At 42.8% G+C, this 20,927-nt stretch overlaps 2 protein-coding genes across 3 annotated transcripts; one reads left to right on the forward strand and one right to left on the reverse strand.

Moving 5' to 3' along the window:
- Positions 1 to 952: 952 nt before the first annotated feature.
- Positions 953 to 8,340, reverse strand: LOC110536398 (histone H2A.V). Of its 2 annotated transcripts, XM_036936379.1 has the most exons (5): positions 8,108 to 8,340; positions 6,792 to 6,869; positions 6,475 to 6,588; positions 1,997 to 2,126; positions 953 to 1,803 (listed from the first exon to the last, which is right to left on the reverse strand). In XM_036936379.1, the coding sequence occupies exons 1-5, from the start codon at positions 8,108 to 8,110 to the stop codon at positions 1,742 to 1,744; spliced, it is 387 nt and encodes a 128-aa protein (XP_036792274.1). In that variant the 5' UTR covers positions 8,111 to 8,340; the 3' UTR covers positions 953 to 1,741. The 2 variants fall into 2 exon arrangements, with proteins under 2 accessions (XP_036792274.1, XP_036792272.1); XM_036936377.1 differs by lacking the exons at positions 6,792 to 6,869; positions 8,108 to 8,340 and having other exon boundaries at positions 6,475 to 6,687.
- A 607-nt stretch (positions 8,341 to 8,947) lies between these two features.
- On the forward strand, positions 8,948 to 12,267 carry LOC110536397 (transcriptional activator protein Pur-beta). The gene has a single exon (XM_021622160.2). The coding sequence runs from the start codon at positions 8,983 to 8,985 to the stop codon at positions 9,913 to 9,915; it is 933 nt and encodes a 310-aa protein (XP_021477835.1). The 5' UTR covers positions 8,948 to 8,982; the 3' UTR covers positions 9,916 to 12,267.
- Positions 12,268 to 20,927: the final 8,660 nt, after the last annotated feature.

Here is a 20,927-nt window from a genome sequence, read left to right on the forward strand (position 1 = left end):
CAAAGCACCGCTCATCACCCATCAAACACCATACCTACCGTGAAGCACGGTAGCGGCAGCATTATGCCACGGGGATGCTTTTCAGAGGCAGAGAGACTGGAGGGAACAATGAATGGAGCCAAATACTTGATGAGAACCTGCTCCAGTGCAGACGACCTTAGACTGGGGGCGAAGATCGATGTTCTAATAGGACGATGGCCCCAAGCATACAGCCAAATGGCTTTAGAACAAGTATGTGAAAGTCCTTGAGTGGCCCAACCAAAGGCCAGACTTGAATCCCATTTCAAATCTGAGGAAAGACTTGGGACATTTTGGGAACAGCGGTGAACAGCAATCTATACTGAACAAAAATATAAACGCAACAAATTTCAAAGATTTTACTGAATTACAATTCAAATAAGGAAATTGATCAATTGAAAAGAAAATGCATTAGGCCTTAATCTATGGATTTCCGGACTGGGCAGGGGTGCAGGGACCTGGGATGGCATAGGTCTACCCACGTGGCAGCCAGGCTCAGCCAATCAGAATGAAGGACTTTACAGAAATACTCAAACAATCCCGTAGGTGGATATCCTGGGCTGTTGTGGTCACGTGGTCTGCGGACGGTTGGACATACCAAAAAATTCTCTAAAAACGACAGAGGCAGCTTATAGTAGAAAAAATACAATTAAATTCTCAGCCGACAGCTCTGGTGGACATTACTGCAGGCAGCATGCCAATGGCGCTCTCCCTCAACTTGAGACCTGTGGCATTGTGACAAAATAGCACACTTTAAAGTGGGCTTTTGTCCCCAGCACAAGATGCACCTGTGTAATGATCATGCTGTTTAACCAGCTTCTAGATATGCCACACCCGTCATGTGACCGGATTATTTTGGCGAAGGAGAAACGCTCACCTGAGATGTAAACACATTTGCACACAAGAATGTGAGAATAAGCTATGTGAAAAATTGGACATTTCTAGGATTTTTTATTATAGCTCATGAAACATGGGACCAACACATTGTTTATATTTCTGGTTAGTATAATTTAAAATGTAAAAATAAATCCAGATGTGCAAATTTGACACATACCTGACTGAAAGTTGTATTAACTACCAGAGGCGCTTGGCTTCTACAAAGTATTGATCTCAGTAAATGAGATCTTTTTCATTTTCAATGTTGCTAAAACTTAAAATAACATACTTTCATTATGTCACTGAGGTATTTGCACAGAGATGGTTGGGAAATATTTGAACCATTCTGAAATCAGGCTGATTTAAAAAAATAAATTGTGGAGTAAGTCAAGGGGTTGAATACTTCGAAGGCACTGTGCATGACAAATATTCTCTCTCACAAACCAATATGGTATAGACAGACGGAAAGTAACGATGAAAATTTGTTAATAACCACAAACGACAGCTTTGTTTTTATAAAAAAAATGGGTTTTAACAGTTCCATTTTTCAGTACAAAACATTTGAAGCCCTGCCAATCAAACAAGTCAACTGTGAAAAATCGGGGGAAAAGTATGATTTCCCCTGTCCAAAAATAACATACATATTTTATCCTTCTCTAATTATGGGAAATATTACACTAACGAAAGAAAAAAAAAAACTAACAATCACTCATCGTTAGCAAATAGTAATATAAAAATGATCAAAGTGAAGTCCTGTTGGTCAGGTTAGTCCGAACACACGGCGAACAGAGTCCAGTCCGAACACACGCCTCCACAGTTACGATCAACAAGATGACGTCTGTCTACTCTATGCAGTCTTCTGCTGGCCCTTCTTCCCGATCAGGGACTTGTGGATGTGGGGGATCACACCTGGAAACAGAAGCACACAGTGGTTAGATAGGAATACAAGTGAGAGCATGTTAAAGATAATGGAGATGTTGTTCATAAATGTACATCAGTAGTGTTGATTCAAGTACAAATTAAAATACAGGCAAATATGGGTGAGTTGTGTCGGGGCCCGTGCATGCAAGTTATTTAATAACAGTGTCGTTTCTGAACCCACCGCCTCCAGCTATGGTGGCCTTGATGAGGGAGTCCAACTCCTCGTCTCCACGGATAGCGAGCTGCAAGTGGCGGGGAGTGATACGCTTCACCTTCAGATCTTTAGAGGCGTTACCCGCCAACTCTAGTACCTGGAAACAAGTCAGCCAATCAGGATACGATTCTGTATAGAACTCCATCGAAACAAAAACACGTATCTGTGATCAACTGAAAATCGAGAGCTCGGGGCTATAATCTGCATTTGTCAAAATTGTATTATTGACAGAGTTTTGTTCAATGTTCTCTACCTACATAGTACTCCAAAATACACTGCATGACAACTGCTCATCGAACACCTCATTCCAAAATCATGGGCATTAATATGGAGTTGCCCCCCCCCCCCCTTGTTGCTACAACAGCCACTCATCCACTCTTCCAGAAAGGCTTTCCACTAGATGATGAACATTACTGTGGGGACTTGCTGCCATTCAGTCACAAGAGCATTAGTGAGGTCAGGCACCGATGTTAGGCGATTGGGCCTGGCTGGCAGTCGGTGTTCCAATTCCTCCAAAATGTCTTAGATGGGGTTGAGGTCAGGGCTCTGTGCAGGCCAGTCAAGTTCTTCCACACCGATCTCAACAAACCATTTCAGCGCAGACCTCGCTTTGTACACGGGGGCATTGTAATGCTGAAACAGGAAAAGGCCTTCCCCAAACTGTTGCCAAAGTTGGAAGCACAGAATTTTCTAGAATGTAATTAATGTGGTGTGGTGTTCAGATTTCCCTTCACTGGAACTAAGAGGCCAAGCCCGAACCAGAAGAAAAAGCCCCTGACCATCCTATGACCGTGCCACATTGAAAGTCACTGAGCTCTTCAGTAAAAGGCCATTCCACCGCCGATGTTTGTCTATGGAGATCGCATGGCTGTGTGCTTGACTTTATACACCGTCAGCCACAAGTGTGGCTGAAATAGAGAATTAAAGGGGTGTCCACACCGTAGCAGTCAAAAGTTCAGATACCTACTCATTCAAGGGATTCTTTATTTTACTACGTTTTACATCAGACCTGTGAAATAACATACGGAATCACGTAGTAACCGAAGAAGAAAAGTATAACTCTAAATACATTTTATATTCTTCAAAGTAGCCACCCTTTGCCCCGATGACAGCTTTGCACACACTTAGCATTCTCTCGACCAGCTTCATGGGGTAGTCACCTGGAATGCATTTCAATGAACAGGTGTGCCTTGTTTAAAGTTAAGAGGGAAAGAAATTTCACAAATTAATGCATTTTGAGCCAATGGATTTTACCAAATAGCCCTATTACGGCAAGAAAAACTCAAATAACTAAAGAGAAATGACAGCCCATCATTAAAAGACATGAAGGTCAATGTGGAAAATTAAGAACTTTGAAATTTGACTCAAGTGCAATCGCAAAAACCATCAAGCACCATGACGAAATTGGCTCCCGTGTGGACCGCCACAGGAAAAGACCCAGAGTTACCTCCGCTGCAGAGGATAAGTTCATTAGAATTACCAGCCTCAAAAATAGCAGCACAAAACAAATGCTTCAGAGTTCAAGTAATAGACATCTCAACGTTAACTGTTCAAAGACAGTGTGAATCAGGCCTTCATGGTCAAAATGCTACAAAGAAACCACTACTAAAGGACACCAATGAGAAAAAGAAACTTGGTTAAGCCAAGAAACACAAGCAATGGACATTAGACCAGTGGTAATCTGTCCTTTGGTCTAATGAGTCCGAATGTGATTTTTGGTTCCAACCGCCGTATCTTTGTGAGAAGCAGAGTAGGTTAATGGACTCACACAGATTATGTGGTTTCCACCGTGAAGCATGGAGGTGGTGGTGTAAGGGCTATTTGACCAAGGAGAGTGATGTAGTGCTGTATCTGATGACCTGGCCCCCACAATCACCCGACCTCAACCCAATTCAGATGTTTGGGATGAGTTGGACCACAGAGGGAAGGAAAAGCAGCCAACAAGTGCTCAGCATGTGGGAACTCCAAGATTGTTGGAAAAGCATTCATCATGAAGCTGGTTGAGTGAATGCCAAGAGTATGTGTGTGTGTGTGTGTGTGTGTGTGTGGGGTCGTTTACTAAATGATTCCATGTTTGTTTTCACTATTATTCTACAATGTAGGAAATAGCAAAAAAATGTATGAAACTCTTGAATGAATAGGTGTATATATAAAATCAAAATGTATTTATATAGCCCTTCGTACATCAGCTGATATCTCAAAGTGCTGTACAGAAACCCAGCCCAAAACCCCAAACAGCAAGCAATGCAGGTGTAGAAGCACAGGTGTATATACACACACACACTTTTGTAACGGACGTGAAACGGCTAGCTTAGTTAGCTGTGCGCACTAAATAGCGTTTCAATTGGTGGCGTCACTTGCTCTGAGACCTTGAAGTAGTAGTTCCCCTTGCTCTGCAAGGGCCACGGCTTTTGTGGAGCGATGGGTAACGATGCTTCATGAGTGACTTGTTGATGTGTGCAGAGGGTCCCTGGTTCGCGCCCGGGTATGGGCGAGGGGACGGTCTAAAGTTATACTGTTACACCTTCAGAAACTATTCAGACCCCTTGACTTAACACATTGTTACAGCCTTATTCTAAAATGGATTAAAAACAAATAAATACTCAGCAATCTACACACAACACCCCATTATGACAAAGCGAACAGGTTTAGGAATTTCAGCAAATGTATTAAAAATAAACAGAAATACCTTATTTACACAAGTATTCAGACTCTTTGCTATGAAACTCAAAATTGAGCTCAGGTGCATCCTGCTTCCATTGACCATCCTTGAGATGTTTCTGCAACTTGATTGGTCTGATTAATTGGAGAAGTTTTGGAGAATGTGCACACCTATCTATATAAAAAAAAGGGCCCACAGTTGACAGTGCACATCAGAGCAAAAACCAAGCCACGAGGTCAAAGGAATTGTCCGTAGAGCTCCGAGACAAGATTGTGTCTAAGCACAGACCTGGGGAAGGGTACCAAAAATGTGAAGCATTGAAGGTACCCAAGAACACAGTGGCATCAATTTTTTTTAATGGAAAAAGTTTGGAACTACTGAAGGTCTCTAGAGCGGGCCATATGGCCAAACTGAACAATCGGGGGAGAAGGGCCAAGGAGGTGACCAAGAACCCAATGGTCACTGACAGCTCTAGAGTTCCTCTGCAGATGGGAGAAACTTCCAGGACAACCTCCTCTGCAGCACTCCAATCAGGCCTTTATGGTAGAGTGGGCAGACTGAACTCACCCAGTATTTATTTAACTAGGTAAGTCGGTTAAGAACAAAATCTTATTTACAATGACGGCCTACCCCGGCCCGACGCTGGGCAAACTGGGCGCCACGCTATGGGACTCCCGATCACAGCCAGTTGTGAAACAGCCTGGAATTGAACCAGAGTCTTTGGGGACGCGTCTAGCACCGAGATGCAGTGCCTTAGACTGCTGCGCCACTCAGGAGCCCCCATTAAAAGTCACGACAGCCCGCTTGAAGTTTGCCAAAAGGCACCTAAAGACTCAGACCATGAGAAACAAGACTGATGAAACCAAGCTTGAACTCTTTGGCCTGAATGCCAAGCGTTACATCTGGAGGAAACCTGGCACCATCCCTACAGTGAAGTGTGGTGGTGACAGCATCATGCAGTGGGGATGTTACACAGCAGCAGGGACTGGGAGACTAGTCAGGGTTGAGGGAAAGATGTACGGAGCAAAGTAGAGATTCTTGAGGAGAACCTGCTCCAGAGCGCTCAGGACCTACGACTAGGGGTAAGGTTCACCTTCCAACAGGACATCGACCCTAAGCATACAGCCAAGTCAACGCAGGTCGCTGAATGTCCTTAAGTGGCCCAGCCAGAGCCCAATCTTGAACCTGATCAAACATCTCTAGAGACCTGAAAATAGCTGTGCAGCGATGCTCCCCATCCAACCTGACAGAGCTGGAGAGGATCTGCAGAGTAAAATGAGAAATTCCCCAACTACTGGTGTGCCAAGCGTGTAGCGTCATACCTAATTAGACTCGATGCTGTAATTGCTGCTTCAAAGTACTGAGTAAAGACAATTTTAATATAAGGCTAAAAACTTAAAACGTGGGGGAAAAGTCAATGGGTCTGAATACTTTCCAAAGGCACTGTATGCATGTACGCATGTGTATCAAGTCATGTTGCTAAATTCAAAAGTATACAAGATATATATATTTTTTTTAAACGTTTCATCCCTGATACCATTCAAACCAATGACAGTTTGGAACTTGAGCCAACAGTTTTTTTTATTTTATTGTCTTTTTGCAGACAGAACCTCAGTTCCAAACCCTCAAAATGTAAAACGATTCAGAGATCTATTAAAAAATATATATATATTAAACTCTTACACAGCTCTTTCCAACCCATCACAAATGGACTAATGACATTGTTTAAATGACAGCAACTCAGAGTAAGTAACCCAAGAGGATATAATGGTCTCTGTCTCACCTCAGCGGTGAGATACTCAAGGATGGCAGCACTATATACAGCCGCTGTGGCTCCGACACGTCCGTGGCTGGTAGTGCGGGTCTTTAAGTGCCTGTGGATACGCCCCACTGGAAACTGGCAGGAACAAAACAGATATGCGGTTAGGCGACAATGGGGAGGGGATGAATGGCTTCTAGCAATTGGAGTACACATGAACATTGAAACTTCACTGTAAATGCTGGAAACACACAGAAAGCTTTGCTGCTCTTTCTTTGAAAATAACAAATGGCATGCTAGGTGCACTGCATCAGGATCTCTGTAGAGGTATTCAATCTTACCTGCAGTCCAGCTCTCTGGGAGCGTGACACAGCTTTCGCCTTGGCCTTACCACTGTCTTTTCCTGCCTTACCGCCAGCCTGGGATATCGGGGGCAAAACACAGAATATTACAAAAAGAGAAAGAAAAATGGAACTTGAGTAAGACAGAAATCATGTAATTTGCATGCGAGCACTCTTTCCCAAAATGTCTTTAAATAACACCTGCCAAAACTCATGAAATACCTCGCTGGTCACAAACCAACGCTTGCTAGCAGTAACAGTAAAACGCAAGTGCTCCCATATACACAATTTATTTGCCAGTCTCAGGTACTTATTTTATTGTTTTACTAATTTAATCTATCAAATAGGAAACTTAATGTTTCTCTCACCTTTTATTTTTAATTGTGGATTAATTTTGAAATGCATCCCCGATAAGAAATGTACTCCATAAAAAAACAGTTTTATTTTATTATTGTACAGAAACGTGTTTGGGTTTGACAATTTTGGGTCATAACTCACCAATGGCTGTCACTCAAAATAAAGACAACACTCCAGGTTGATTAACAGGTCCATATTAAAACAGCCATTTATGAGGATTGTTAGCTAGCATTCCAGCTGAATCACCCTGTTCTTGAGGGCATACGGTTTCCCGCCAGTTACTAACCAGCAGCTGGAATCAAAAACGTTGCTATGAAAAAGGCACTGAAAACATGCTTTAGCACAGTTGTTCAAGTCCACGACGAGGAGAATCCCGGGTAACTAGGGGTTGCGTGGCTAAGACACATTTTACCAACATTCACACTATTGTAACAAAGTAGTCAATTTTTGATTGATAAACCAAATGAATTTGCCACTTCCTGAAATGGACTAATGCTAAAAGGAAGAATAAGTAGCGAGACAACTTCCGACAGATCGCAATATTAACATTTGATTTGGCAGAGAACAGCAGCCGCGGGACAACCCGACCGTACTTGAAAACAAATGGTCAGCTAGCTAACGTTATGGTATCCAACTAGCTAAATTAGCTAACGTTGGTAGCCTCATAGCCGTTCAACCAAATAATACGAACGCAAAAATAGCTAAAGTAAGATATTTCTAATATGAATTAATACCAGCAATTACTAAACATATAAAACCTAAAAGTTTCACAAGTATGTTAAAAAAAAGTAACCTAAATATCTTTAAGTAGGTATCGGTTGGTAATGCAAACTTGCTAGCTTGGCATTTATTTTTAGGTAATTTGAAGCAACAGTAGCCGGTAATGCAATTACAACAAATGATATACCAAGCAGTCGTTATTAAAAGGATCACTACAAATAATAACCACATAACGTTACCATTTCAGCGTTTTGTTATTTGGTTGAGGAACTGAGGAGCTCGGAAACAATTTCGGTTGAAGACGGAGAGAAACAATAAAGCCCTTCAGGCTCGTAAAAGCTCCGGGACTCCTCGCGAGCGAACATTGACCAATGGGAATTCGTGTTGTTTCTTTGAATATTTTTCCTGCCCAACCACAGCGCTGCTTGTACACATTTTACCCATCCCCCACCGCAACTTCAGCATGTCCTTTGCGCACGAGACCAAGTAGGCTGGACTGCTGAGCTAGACATTGCCACTCAAAATGTATTTGCATTGATGATCAATATTATTCACGTGATTGACTAATAAAATGCTGAAATAATATATTACGTGCATGCGCACATCTGGATATTGCATATTCAGAAATACTCAAAGCACTTGTCTTTGATTATGCATGCATTGTATGCAGTTGCAAACTGACTGGATGTCCTAAAATATTAATTTGACTCACAATTGGTGTACAAAATCAATGGGTAACTAATTAGCTAGTGCACAATGAATTCAAAATACTCAGCAGTATTTTGCTAGTTTGCCTGAGTATCTATCTATTCGTTTCATATCATTTTAAGACGACGAGGTTTTGCATTGCAATGCATTAGAAAAGTAAACCGCTTACGATAAATAATCGGGGGAAATCGTTGATTTCATCGAATTAGGAGGGGGCCGTTTATTGACTGACAAGAGGAATCTACCAGTAGAAAATCAACAGTTTGTGGTCTGCTGTTGTAATTGGCAGGCAATTGGCCTATCAGAACGCAGTATTCAACGGTATGTTACTCTGCGAATTGGTTAAACGCGCGGGGGGCGGGGAACAGAACCTAGGAAGGAGAGAATCTGGCTGCTGGTGGCGAAGATGGCCGACGGGGACAGTGGGAGTGAGCGCGGTGGCAGCAGTGGTGGCGTAGGGGGTGGAAGCGGCGGGTTTCAGCACTACCAGCGGGACCAGGAGACCCAGGAGCTGGCCTCAAAGCGACTGGACATCCAGAACAAACGCTTCTACCTGGATGTAAAGCAGAATGCGAAGGGCAGATTCATCAAAATCGCCGAGGTCGGCGCCGGGGGCTCGAAAAGTCGTCTGACCCTTTCCATGTCAGTTGCCGCCGAGTTCCGTGACTACCTGGGGGATTTTATAGAGCACTACGCCCAACTTGGGCCTAGCAGTCCCGAGCAGATCGCTCAGTCATCCGGTGGGGATGACAGTGGGCCTAGGCGGGCCTTGAAGAGTGAGTTCCTGGTTCGAGAAAACCGAAAATACTACCTCGATCTGAAAGAGAACCAGCGGGGGAGGTTCCTCCGCATCAGGCAGACCCTCAACCGAGGCCCCGGGTTCGGAGTAGGAAGTGGCGGAGTCCCTGGTGGAATGCAGTCCGGACAAACCATCGCCCTCCCGGCCCAAGGGTTAATAGAGTTCCGTGACGCCCTAGCCAAACATATAGACGACTACGGAGGAGATGACGAGGAACTCGCCGGTGGCGGAGGAGCAGGGGGCTACAGCGAGCTTCCGGAGGGCACCTCTATCATGGTGGACTCCAAACGGTTCTTCTTCGACGTCGGGTCCAACAAATACGGAGTTTTCATGAGGGTGAGCGAAGTCAAACCCAGCTATAGAAACTCGATCACTATCCCGTTCAAAGCGTGGGGCAAGTTTGGAGGCGCATTCTCCCGTTATGCCGAAGAGATGAAAGAGATACAGGAGAGACCGAAGGATAAAATGTTTGAAAGGAGACCAGGAGGAGGAGTTGCAGGAGGAGAAGAGTCGGAGGGAGACGAGGTGGACGACGATTGATCAAGCCGGCTGTGCAATCTGATCAAGCTGTCTGACAAAGTGATGCAAAGCTTGAATAGAAGAAGACCTATTTTGTGCATGACGTATGAATCGAACCTAAATGCAAAAAAAAAAAAAAAAAGTGGAGTACAAAAAGTATATTTGACCTGGAAATACTGTCTATATAAGATAAATGCGTTCTAAAGGTTAGGTTCATGTTTTTTTTTATTAAGTTTTATTTAATCAGAGGAGCCCAATTTGCGACCAGGGTCTCATTTTCAATGGTGCCCTGAGGACATAAAATAATAGATTTAAACTACAAGATGGAAAGAAAAGATACAATAACAAATACATAACATTAAAACATCACAGTCATCATAAACAAATTGTTAGTAAATCAATCAAAAACAATTGCTCACCTCAGTGAACTCATTTATCATCAGGGTTTTAAATCGGCCCTGGTGGTACCAGGTCATTTGTGCTAGCTATTACTAGTTGGATCATATGAGATTTTCTATTGATTAAAAAAAATAAAAGATTGTCCATGTAAAAAGTAACCCCACTCATGTTGCTAGCCCAGCAAATCCAGTTTCACAATGTTTTACCGGTAGAATATCTATTTTTAACTCTAAACAACTTACTTGGACCAGAACTATGTGCGGTATATAGTAACAAATAAAAGTGAAAATGTGGTGTTTCTGAGCAAAGAGATGTGAAACTCAGCTTATCTAATGCACTGCTGTGTGCTCTGTCTTTAAAGTGGCTTTTACAGTCAAGAGAACAACTGTATTGTTTTGGAATAATCTGAATCATTGTTCTAAGTAGGACACAGAATTGGGCATAGACAGAACAGGGAGAGAAAATAGCCTGGTCTCAGATCTGTTTGTTCAGTCTTACCAACTCCTGGGACCAGGCTAAGCAAGACAACCACTAGACCAGCATCAGACACACAGGCCCTAGTAACAGAAGAAGAAGAAAAAGGAAACACACCCATTGGTTGGTTGGGGAGTCATCGTGACCACAAGTGGCTGCATGCAGTGTGTCATGAATTGAAAAGCAGGGGATTCCCTCACCCTCATTTAGACTCTTAATGCCGCTCAGCTCCCATAGTAGATAGTTGTTATACTGGTTCTATGATCTTCTGTCTTTTGGCCTGTGTGCCTGTAGGGATGAACATGATCTATCTATGGACATTTTACTAGGACAATGACCTGTGTCTGCCCTGTATCGTCAACCACAAGGATGGGAGGGAGTCTTGAATGTCAAATCCAGCAACCTGTTAGAACTTGGTGACTCCGAATGAAGATGGCTTAAGCTAGGATGACTGGCACTGGTCATTGTTTTTAGGGGTGGTTTCCCGGACACAGACTAAACTTAGTCCTGGCCTGAAAATTATGCTCAATGCAAAATTTCCATTGAAATACAGTTTTAGTCCAAGGCTAGACTTAATTCCTGTCTTAAATTATTTTTCAAAAGAAATATATAGAAATATGTCTATTAGATGATGCCTATATGTAAAATGTATTGAGTATTACTGCCTAAACTAAACTGGTATAAGCTATTTAAAACACTAACACTTGGATGCAATCATCCGGGGAGATTTCTAACGTTTTATTGTATTCCCTGAATGAAAAATGAAGAACATAGAAAAGGATATGGAAGTGATGACATTAACAAACCCATACTTTTTTTAAAAATTGTACACAATACACGTAGATCCAGTCCCATTCAAGTAGTCTGTCTCATCTGTCCTCTCACATCCAGTCCATCGGACAAAAATAATATCCATCAAGCTCCTTTCCCCCCCTTCTCTCATCCATCAGTTCTCAATTTTCTCTCAAGTTGGTACTCTTTCAGTTGACAATAAGATGTGACTGAATACCATCCAGGCTTCTTATTTCAGTGGTTGGTCCTCTAAGTATAACATTTTTTTTTAGCATGCCTGCTCCTTTATTTTGCATTTTTCTGATTGCTGTATGTTGGTATTTATAAAACATTTTTTGACAACGATCAAAAGTTTAATTCTGGTCAACATACATACAAAAAGTAATGGCCTCTGTAACCTTATTCAGGAAATGACATCATCCTGAACAACAACAATCACATTTCCTTTTGTGTGTGTAAACCTTCTCCTATTGGTGTTACTTTACCCTTCAGCATAGCAGGAGAGAATGTGTCATACAAACAACATCTGGGAGCAATAGTTTTTTTTCTACTGATATAAAAAATATTATATATATATACACGAGTTTTAACTACAACCTAATTCCTGTATTGTGTTACATGAAATGGCAGCTGTTTCCCTCGTGAGTTCTGCTGTAATATTCTACCAAGTTCCTTTCAACGGTAAATAAAAAAGTTCTTTGCTGAGGACGATGAGTTTGTCTTTTCTACATCCAACAAATCAGATTCATGGACTCGTTGTGGGCTATGTTGTTTCTTTAATATAAGTAATATGACAGATTTGCTGTGGTAAGAAAATGAGGTTAGGGAGGTCTTATTCAGCAACAGGTGAAGGAATCTAACAGAACAGAATTCAAGCGATGAAACTAGGGACTCGGGATGAACAATCCACTCAACCTTAAAGGGTACACTCACATTATATGAATGTGTTTCAAGGTAGTAGATAAGATTGACAATATGACCACAGTATGATTTTTTTTATTTAACCAGGTAGGCAAGTTGAGAACAAGTTCTCATTTACAATTGCGACCTGGCCAAGATAAAGCAAAGCAGTTCGACAGATACAACGACACAGAGTTACACATGGAGTAAAACAAACATACAGTCAATAATACAGTATAAACAAGTCTATATACGATGTGAGCAAGTGAGATGAGATTAGGGAGGTAAAGGCAAAAAAAGGCCATGGTGGCAAAGTAAATACAATATAGCAAGTAAAACACTGGAATGGTAGATTTGCAGTGGAAGAATGTGCAAAGTAGAAATAAAAATCATGGGGTGCAAAGGAGCAAAATAAATACAGTAGGGAAAGAGGTAGTTGTTTGGGCTAAATTATAAGTGGGCTATGTACAGGTGCAGTAATCTGTGAGCTGTCTGACAGTTGGTGCTTAAAGCTAGTGAGGGAGATAAGTGTTTCCAATTTCAGAGATTTTTGTAGTTCGTTCCAGTCATTGGCAGCAGAGAACTGGAAGGAAAGGCGGCCAAATAAATAATTGGTTTTGGGGGTGACTAGAGAGATATACCTGCTGGAGCGTGTGCTACAGGTGGGAGATGCTATGGTGACCAGCGAGCTGAGATAAGGGGGGACTTTACCTAGCAGGGTCTTGTAGATGACATGGAGCCAGTGGGTTTGGCGACGAGTATGAAGCGAGGGCCAGCCAACGAGAGCGTACAGGTCGCAATGGTGGGTAGTATATGGGGCTTTGGTGACAAAACGGATTGCACTGTGATAGACTGCATCCAATTTGTTGAGTAGGTATGATATGTTGTGATGATAATTAATCCCTGTTCAGAAACAACACTATGCACTTGAATTAGATCTAAAATAATTGGATAGGTGTAAACAGCGTGGCTGTAGACCCATCTTGCCTTCTGATAGGTGGAATATTCAACACTGCTTACACCTGATCCTGGTAGATCTACAGCAGCTATGCCTTAGTCTAAGGGGTAGGATCTAGAGGCTGTTTGAGAACCATGCCCCAGAGAGGGAGTGGCGACCCTTCATTCAGGGCAGGTGGAGCTGAGCCCAACCTGTTTGAGCCCCACATTGGGGTTTTTGTGGGGGGGGGGGGGGGGGGGGGGGGGGGGGGGTTGCCTGTTTTCATGTTATTTTGGCATTAAATACGTGTCACATATCAGTTTGCAAACAAAGTAAAAATTAATAATAATAATAATCATTGAGTTAATAAAGCCGCATACAAACATGGTCTCTTTTTTGCTTTCTTGAGTAAGGCAGCTCCAAAATGCAGGTGTTTCAGCCTAGCTCAGTGCTTTCTGTGGTGGTGGTGGGGCATGGAACATAGGGGTTAGTAATGTTCTTTAGTTGCACCGTGATTGGCTCAGTGTTCTGTCACTCACGGGGACACTACTTCACCGCCAAATCTAAGGGTCTTTGTCCTCCAAACACAACGAGTTGAGTTTTTACCAAAAATATATATTTTGGTTTCATCTGACACTGCAGGATTTGAGTCCCTGGCGGCGCAGTGTGTTACTGATGGTAGGCTTTGTTACTTTGGTCCTAGCTCTCTGCAGGTCATTCACTAGGTCCCCCCCGTGTGATTCTGGTATTTTTGATCACCGTTCTCGTGATAATTTTGCCCCCACGGGGTGAGATCTTGTGTGGAGCCCCAGATCGAGGGAGATTATCAATGGTCTTGTATGTCTTCCATTTCCTAATAATTGCTCCCACAGTTGATTTCTTCAAACCAAGCTGCTTACCTATTGCAGATTCAGTCTTCCCAGCCTGGTGCAGGTCTACAATTTTGTTTCTGGTGTCCTTTGACAGCTCTTTGGTCTTGGCCATAGTGGAGTTTGGAGTGTGACTATTTGAGGTTGTGGACAGGTGTCTTTTATACTGATAACAAGTTCAAACAGGTGCCATTAATACAGGTAACGAGTGGAGGACAGAGGAGCCTCTTAAAGAAGTTGTTACAGGTCTGTGAGAGCCAGAAATCTTGCTTGTTTGTAGGTGACCAAATACTTATTTTCCACCATAATTTGCAAATAAATTCATTAAAAATCCTACAATGTGATTTTCTGGATTTTTCTTGTCATTTTGTCTGTCATAGTTGAAGTGTACCAATGATGAAAATTACAGGCCTCTCATCTTTTTAAGTGGGAGAACTTGCACAATTGGTGGCTGACTAAATACTTTGTTGCCCCACTGTACATCTCAATTTTCAGTAGAAACCACATTTGTTTAAGCAAATCAGCCGAATAAGCTCTGTTTTTTTTAAAGGCAGTAAATGAGGCTGAATGAACTGTTTCGCTGCCAGACATGGCTCCACTGATAGCCAGGTGTTTGGACTGCTGTTGGGACCCTGCTGTTGAGACAGCTATATGTAGGCCCTAACAGTTTGTCGGCACCGTTTGTCCCCGTTATAGTGCAACTAATGTACTGTTTAGTGTTGTGTTGTGTAGTGGCTTTGCTGGCATGCATCCCCCCCAAAAACGGTAGTTTGCCCCACTAAAATCGCCACTGGACATCATGCACACTGATGACCATGAGGGGGAGGTCAGAGGCAAAGGGTGTGCTTGTTGGGTTGTGTCTGTGGTTTTCAGGGTGTGGGGCATATCTAACAGTCATCTGTACCTCTTCCTCATCAATGGTTGTGTGACAAATGGAACCTTGTTCCCTACAAGGTCAACAGTAGTACACCACAGTGCCTTCAGAAATGATTCAGACCACTTGACTTTTTCCACATTTGTTATGTTACAGCCTTGTTATAAAATGTATTGAATCGTTTTTTCCCCTCATCAATGTACACACAATTCCCCATGATGACGAGGTAAAAAGAGGTTAAGACATTTTTGCTGAAAACAAAATACTGAAATATCATATTTACTTCAGTAGTCAGACCCTTTACTCAGTACTTTGTTGAAGCACCTTCGGCAGTGATTACAGCCTTGAGTCTTCTTGGGTATGACACTACAAGCTTGGCACACCTGTATTTGGGGAGTTTCTCTCATTCTTCTCTGCAGATCCTCTCAAGCTCTGTCGGGTTGGATGGGGAGCGTTGCTGCACAAATATATTTTCAGGTCTCTCCAGAGATGTTCGATCGGGTTCAAGTCCGGGCACTGGCTGGGCCACTCAAGGACATTTTGGCAAACTCTAAGCAGCTGTCATGTGCCTTTTACTGAGGAGTGGCTTCCGTCTGGCCACTCTACCATAAAGGCCTGATTGGTGGAGTGCTGCAGAGATGGTTGTTGTTTCAGTATGATATGTTCGATAAAAGAATAAAGACAGACACCAATGTCAAGTTCAATAGCATTGTTCAAGCATTGTACAAATCCCTACACACGGAGTCCAGGGAACAGCCCAGCTAGTCAATTACCTATCAACTAGACTCAATAACAGTTGTCCTTCTATAAGGTTCTCCCATCTCCACAGAGGAACTCTGGAGCTCTTTCAGAGTGACCATCCGGTCCTTGGTCACCTCCCAGACCAAGGCCCTTCTCCCCCGATTGCTCAGCTTGGCCGGGCGGCCAGCTCTAGGAAGAGTCTTGGTGGTTCCAAACTTCTTCCATTTAAGAATGATGGCGGCCATTGTGTTCTTGGGGACCTTCAATGCTGCAAAAATGTTTTGGTACTCTTCCCCAGACCTGTGCCTCGACACAATCCTGTCTCTGAGCTCTACAGACAATTCCTTCGACCTCATGGCTTGGTATTTGCTCTGACATGCACTGTCAGCTGTGGGACCTTATATAGACAGGTGTGTCTTTCCACATCATGTCCAATGAATTACATTTACCAAAGGTGGACTCCAATCCAGTTGTAGAAACATCTCAAGGATGATCAATCGAAACAGGATGCACTTGAGCTCAATTTTGAGTCTCATAGCAAAGGGTCCTATGATATACCTATGTAAATAAGGTATATCACTTTTTTTATTTTTAATACATTTGCAAACATTTCTAAAAACTTGTTTTCGCTTTGTCATTATGGGGTATTATGATGTCATTATGGGGTATTATGATGTCATTATGGGGTATTATGATGTCATTATGGGGTATTGTGTGTAGATTGATGAGGGAAAACAAGTATTTAATCAATTTTAGAATAAAGCTGTAATGTAAAAAAAACGTGGAAAAAGTCAAGTGGTCTGAATACTTTCTGAATGCACTGTATGGAATAGGGTTCCATTTGGGACATGGCCAATGAACATTAAGCAGACAAAGGGGAAGTGATACTGCTGGTAAAACATTAAATTAAAGGCTATATAAAACTATGTCCCAAATGGCAACCAATTCACTACATGGTGCCCTACTTTTGACCACTACTGCTCAACATGAGTGTGCTATGTAGGGAATAGGGTGCCATATGGGATACAAACATACAGGCCCTCCTCTCTCCTGACCCCTGACCTGATTACCCAAACAGTTCTGAGTGTAAAGGGTGTTCTGATACTTGATGATGGGGAGGAAGTTGTGGTTTAGTCCACTCATATTTGACGTGTTTGAAATATTGTACTTGCATGCTCATTGGCATCATAGAGATGTCAGATGGTTGATTGTAAAGCTGTGGATGATTAGATGTTAATGAGCAAGATGATGCCTGTAGACATGGTCGCCCTGTTTCTAGCTCCTCGGCAACTTTGTAGTTTTATATTGTTGTTGTGGTTGTTGTATTTCTTACATTATTTACTCAAAATGTTTCTTGTATTATTACCAACAGACAAAAATAACTTTGGGATATTAGATTGGCAATCATTCACCCACCGTATATTACTCGCTAATGATCAGTACCTGTACAATAAAGTAGACGAGCACAGAGTGAGGATCTCTTTCCAGAGAGACATCAGGGATCGTAACATACTCTGTTTCATGGAATCATGGCTCTCTCTGGATATACTGTCCCCATCCATGAAGCCAGCGGGGTTATACATCCATCGCGGAGACAGGAAGAAAATCTCTCTGGGGGAAAACGGTGGAGATGTATGTTTCATGATTAACTACTCATGGTGTGATTGTGGTAATGTAAAGGAACTCAAGTCCTTTTGTTCTCCCGATTTGGAATACCTCATCATCAAATGCTGACCGCATTACCTCCCGAGAGAATTCTCTTCGGTCATCGTCACAGCCGTGTATATTCCCCCCAAGCCGACACCGCAATGGCTCTCAAGAAACTACTCTGGACTTTGTGCAAACTGGAAACTGCATATTCTGAGACAGCATTTATTGTAGCTGGGGACTTTAATAAAGGACATCTGATGAAAATGCTACCAACGTTTAATCAACACATCTCCTGTGCTATTCTCTCAATCTAGCACTCTTCACCATTGCTACTCCCCCTTCCTGAATGGCTACAAGGTCCTCCCCCGCCCTCCTGCCGGCAAATCAGATCACGCCTCCATTCTGCTCCTCCCCTCATATAGGCAGAAACTTAAACCGGAAGTATCTGTGGTAGTTCAATGTTGGTCTGTCCAATCGAAGTCTATGCTTCAAGATAGTTTTTATCACCCGGACAGGGATATGTTCCGGGTTGCCTCTGAGAATAGTATTGATGTATACACTGACTCTGACTCAGTTCAGCAACGTGACGATTAGAACCTATCCAAACTAAAAACTCTGGATAGATGGCAGCATTCACACGAAACTGAAAGCACAAACCACCACAATTAACCACGTCAAGGTGACTGGGAACATGGACTTGTACAAACAGACCAGCTATGCCCTCCGTAATGCATTCAAACTGGCAAAACGACAGTATAGGGACAAAGTGAGATGTATGTAGCAGGGACTCCAGACAATCACAGATTATAAAGGGAAAGTCAGCCACATTGTGGACACTGGAGACTTGCTCCAGGACAAGCTAAACACCACTTTCTACCACTTAGAAGAAAACACAGTGCTGCCAACGCGGGCAACTTCCGCTCATGAGAACTGTGAGCTTTCATTCTCCGTAGCCGACATGAGCAAGACGTTAAAGTGTGTTAACCCTCGCTAGGCTGCCGGCCCAGACGGTGTCCCAAGCCGCATCCTCAGAGCATGTGCAGACCAGCTGGCTGAGGTGTTTACGGACATATTCAATCTCTCCCTATCCCAGTCTGTTGTCCCCACTTGCTTCAAGATGTCCACCATTCAGTCCCTCCATGATTTTGCGAAATAATGTTGTGATTTCCGCAGCCAAAAATGCACTATTTTGCGGCAGCTTTTCTGAAATTCTGCGATACATTTTGCAATGTGTTTTTTTTCCATATAAGTTCATATAAAGCAATTAAAGTAATATGCTCAGGTTTACGACCATTTTAAGTAGAACACATAATACAAAAACAATTAGAAACATCTAAAGTGCTCAATTCTGTTTATTTTCCTGAACAAACAGCTCTGTCATAATCCACTCGTACATTCACTCACACACACCTCTCCATCAGGCTTGGGGCTTGCTATCAACACGAGATGCACCTCCAATTCCTACTCACTCTCTTTCTCTCACTCGCTCTTAAAAACACAAATAGATTCAAAGCAGATCAATCACTTTCAATTTGAGGATCAATATTTCTTTCTATGAAGTTGTCTTCAAAATTCTTGAGATTGTGATTTTTTTCTGAAAGGGTCGTAAGGGAGATAAAGAACAGAACACATAAAAATAGAGTTGTGGTTGATTATTATTCTATTTTCTTTTAAATCCAGAAAGATTGTGCTTCGTGATCCGTATTACGTTTTACTGAGAGCTTAAAATGGCAATGCTGACAAATAGCACTCAGTGCTTTGAGCAGCGTTCTCCATAGACAGACTGGGGAGAGGAGAGCTGACCACCCTACTAAAGCCAAGGTTAGACTGGGAGAGCAGAGTGCCGACCACCCTACTAAAGCCAAGGTTAGACTGGGGAGAGCAGAGTGCCGACCACCCTACTAAAGCAAAGGTCAGCGGAGTAAAAGTTTGAGTAAAACGCCACTCACCTTGATTCTTTCAGCGCTTGCCACAGTCTTCCCTGCTACCACTTCAGTCGTGGTGGTCTGCCGCTGTTGTGGGAACTGTTCTGACATTCTCATACGCTTTGCTGATTCCAAGTGACTGTTGATTGTCGACTTTCTCTAGTTTCCAAAAACATTTGGAAATGGTTTAGCACGGTCGTTAGCTGTTATTTTGGTTGCCAAATCACCCATCATCCTCACACGTGAATAGGCTGACAGGCCAGGGGGAAAAAACTTTGTTGATGAGTGGTTGGATTTGGCCATTTTCCACGGTAACAGTGCAGTAATTGGTCAAAATTACGAACCTGCTTTTGATTGGACCTTTTTATACGCTAAAAGTGTGGGAATTGGTCAAAATTACAAACTCTCGCATAATATGGTCTGATTGGTTGATTTTGCATTGAATTATGCGATCGCAGAATTGTGGAATACTGGAGGGACTGACCATTGTTTCTGTAGCCAAGAAAGCGAAGGTAACTAAATGACTATGGCCCCATAGCATTCACTTCTGTCATCATGAAGTGTTTTGGGAGGCAATCTCCATCGCACTGCACACTGCCCTATCCCATCTGGACAATAGGAATACCTATGTAAGAATGTTGTTCATCGACTACAGCTCAGCCTTCAATACCATAGTGCCCTCCAAGCTCATCACTAAGCTTGGGGCCCTGTGTCTGAACTCAACATGGGGGCTCCACAATGGTGCGTGCTCAGGCCCCTCCTATACACCCATGACTGCTTGGCCACGCACATCTCCAACTCAGTCATCAAGTTTGCAGATGAAACAGCAGTGGTAGACCTGAATACCAACAACGACGAGACAGACTACAGGGAGGTGAAGGCTCTGGCGGAGCAGTGCCAGGAAAATAACCTCTTCCTCAACATCAACAAAATGAAGGAGCTGATCGTAGACTTCAGGAGACAGCAGAGAGAGCATGCCCCCATCTACATCGATGTGGCCGCAGTGGAGAGGGTGAAAAGTTTCAAGTTCCTTGTCGTACACATCACTGACAATCTTAAATCGTCCATCTACACAGTCAGGAGAAAATCAGATTGGCCCCTAAGACCCATGCAAACGTCTACAAATGCACCATTGAGAGTCTCCTTTCGGGCTCTATCACCGCCTACCCTGTGTTTTGTTGTGTGTTTGTTAGGGGTTACTACCCTGTGTTTTGTTACGTGTTTGTTAGGATTACTACCCTGTGTTTGTTACGTGTTTGTTAGGGTTTCTACCCTGTGTTTTGTTATGTGTTTGTTAGGGTTACTACCCTGTGTTTTGTTATGTGTTTGTTAGGGTTACTACCCTGTGTTTTGTTACGTGTTTGTTAGGGTTTCTACCCTGTGTTTTGTTATGTGTTTGTTAGGGTTACTACCCTGTGTTTTGTTATGTGTTTGTTAGGGTTACTACCCTGTGTTTTGTTACGTGTTTGTTA

This window comes from Oncorhynchus mykiss, chromosome 11 (genome assembly GCF_013265735.2).
Source record: "Oncorhynchus mykiss isolate Arlee chromosome 11, USDA_OmykA_1.1, whole genome shotgun sequence".
Classification (NCBI taxonomy): domain Eukaryota; kingdom Metazoa; phylum Chordata; class Actinopteri; order Salmoniformes; family Salmonidae; genus Oncorhynchus; species Oncorhynchus mykiss.

Bases quoted from the DNA above. Each gene is read 5' to 3' on its own strand.
- LOC110536398 (XM_036936377.1), bottom strand. From the start codon at position 6,672: ATGTTCATGTGTACTCCAATTGCTAGAAGCCATTCATCCCCTCCCCAT. The intron at 2,127-6,474 runs GTGAGACAGAGA...ACTTGTTTCCAG, and splicing joins TTGAGTATCTCACCGCTGAG to GTACTAGAGTTGGCGGGTAA. The intron at 1,804-1,996 runs GTGGGTTCAGAA...TTCTGTTTCCAG, and splicing joins GGCCACCATAGCTGGAGGCG to GTGTGATCCCCCACATCCAC.
- LOC110536397 (XM_021622160.2), top strand. From the start codon at position 8,983: ATGGCCGACGGGGACAGTGGGAGTGAGCGCGGTGGCAGCAGTGGTGGC.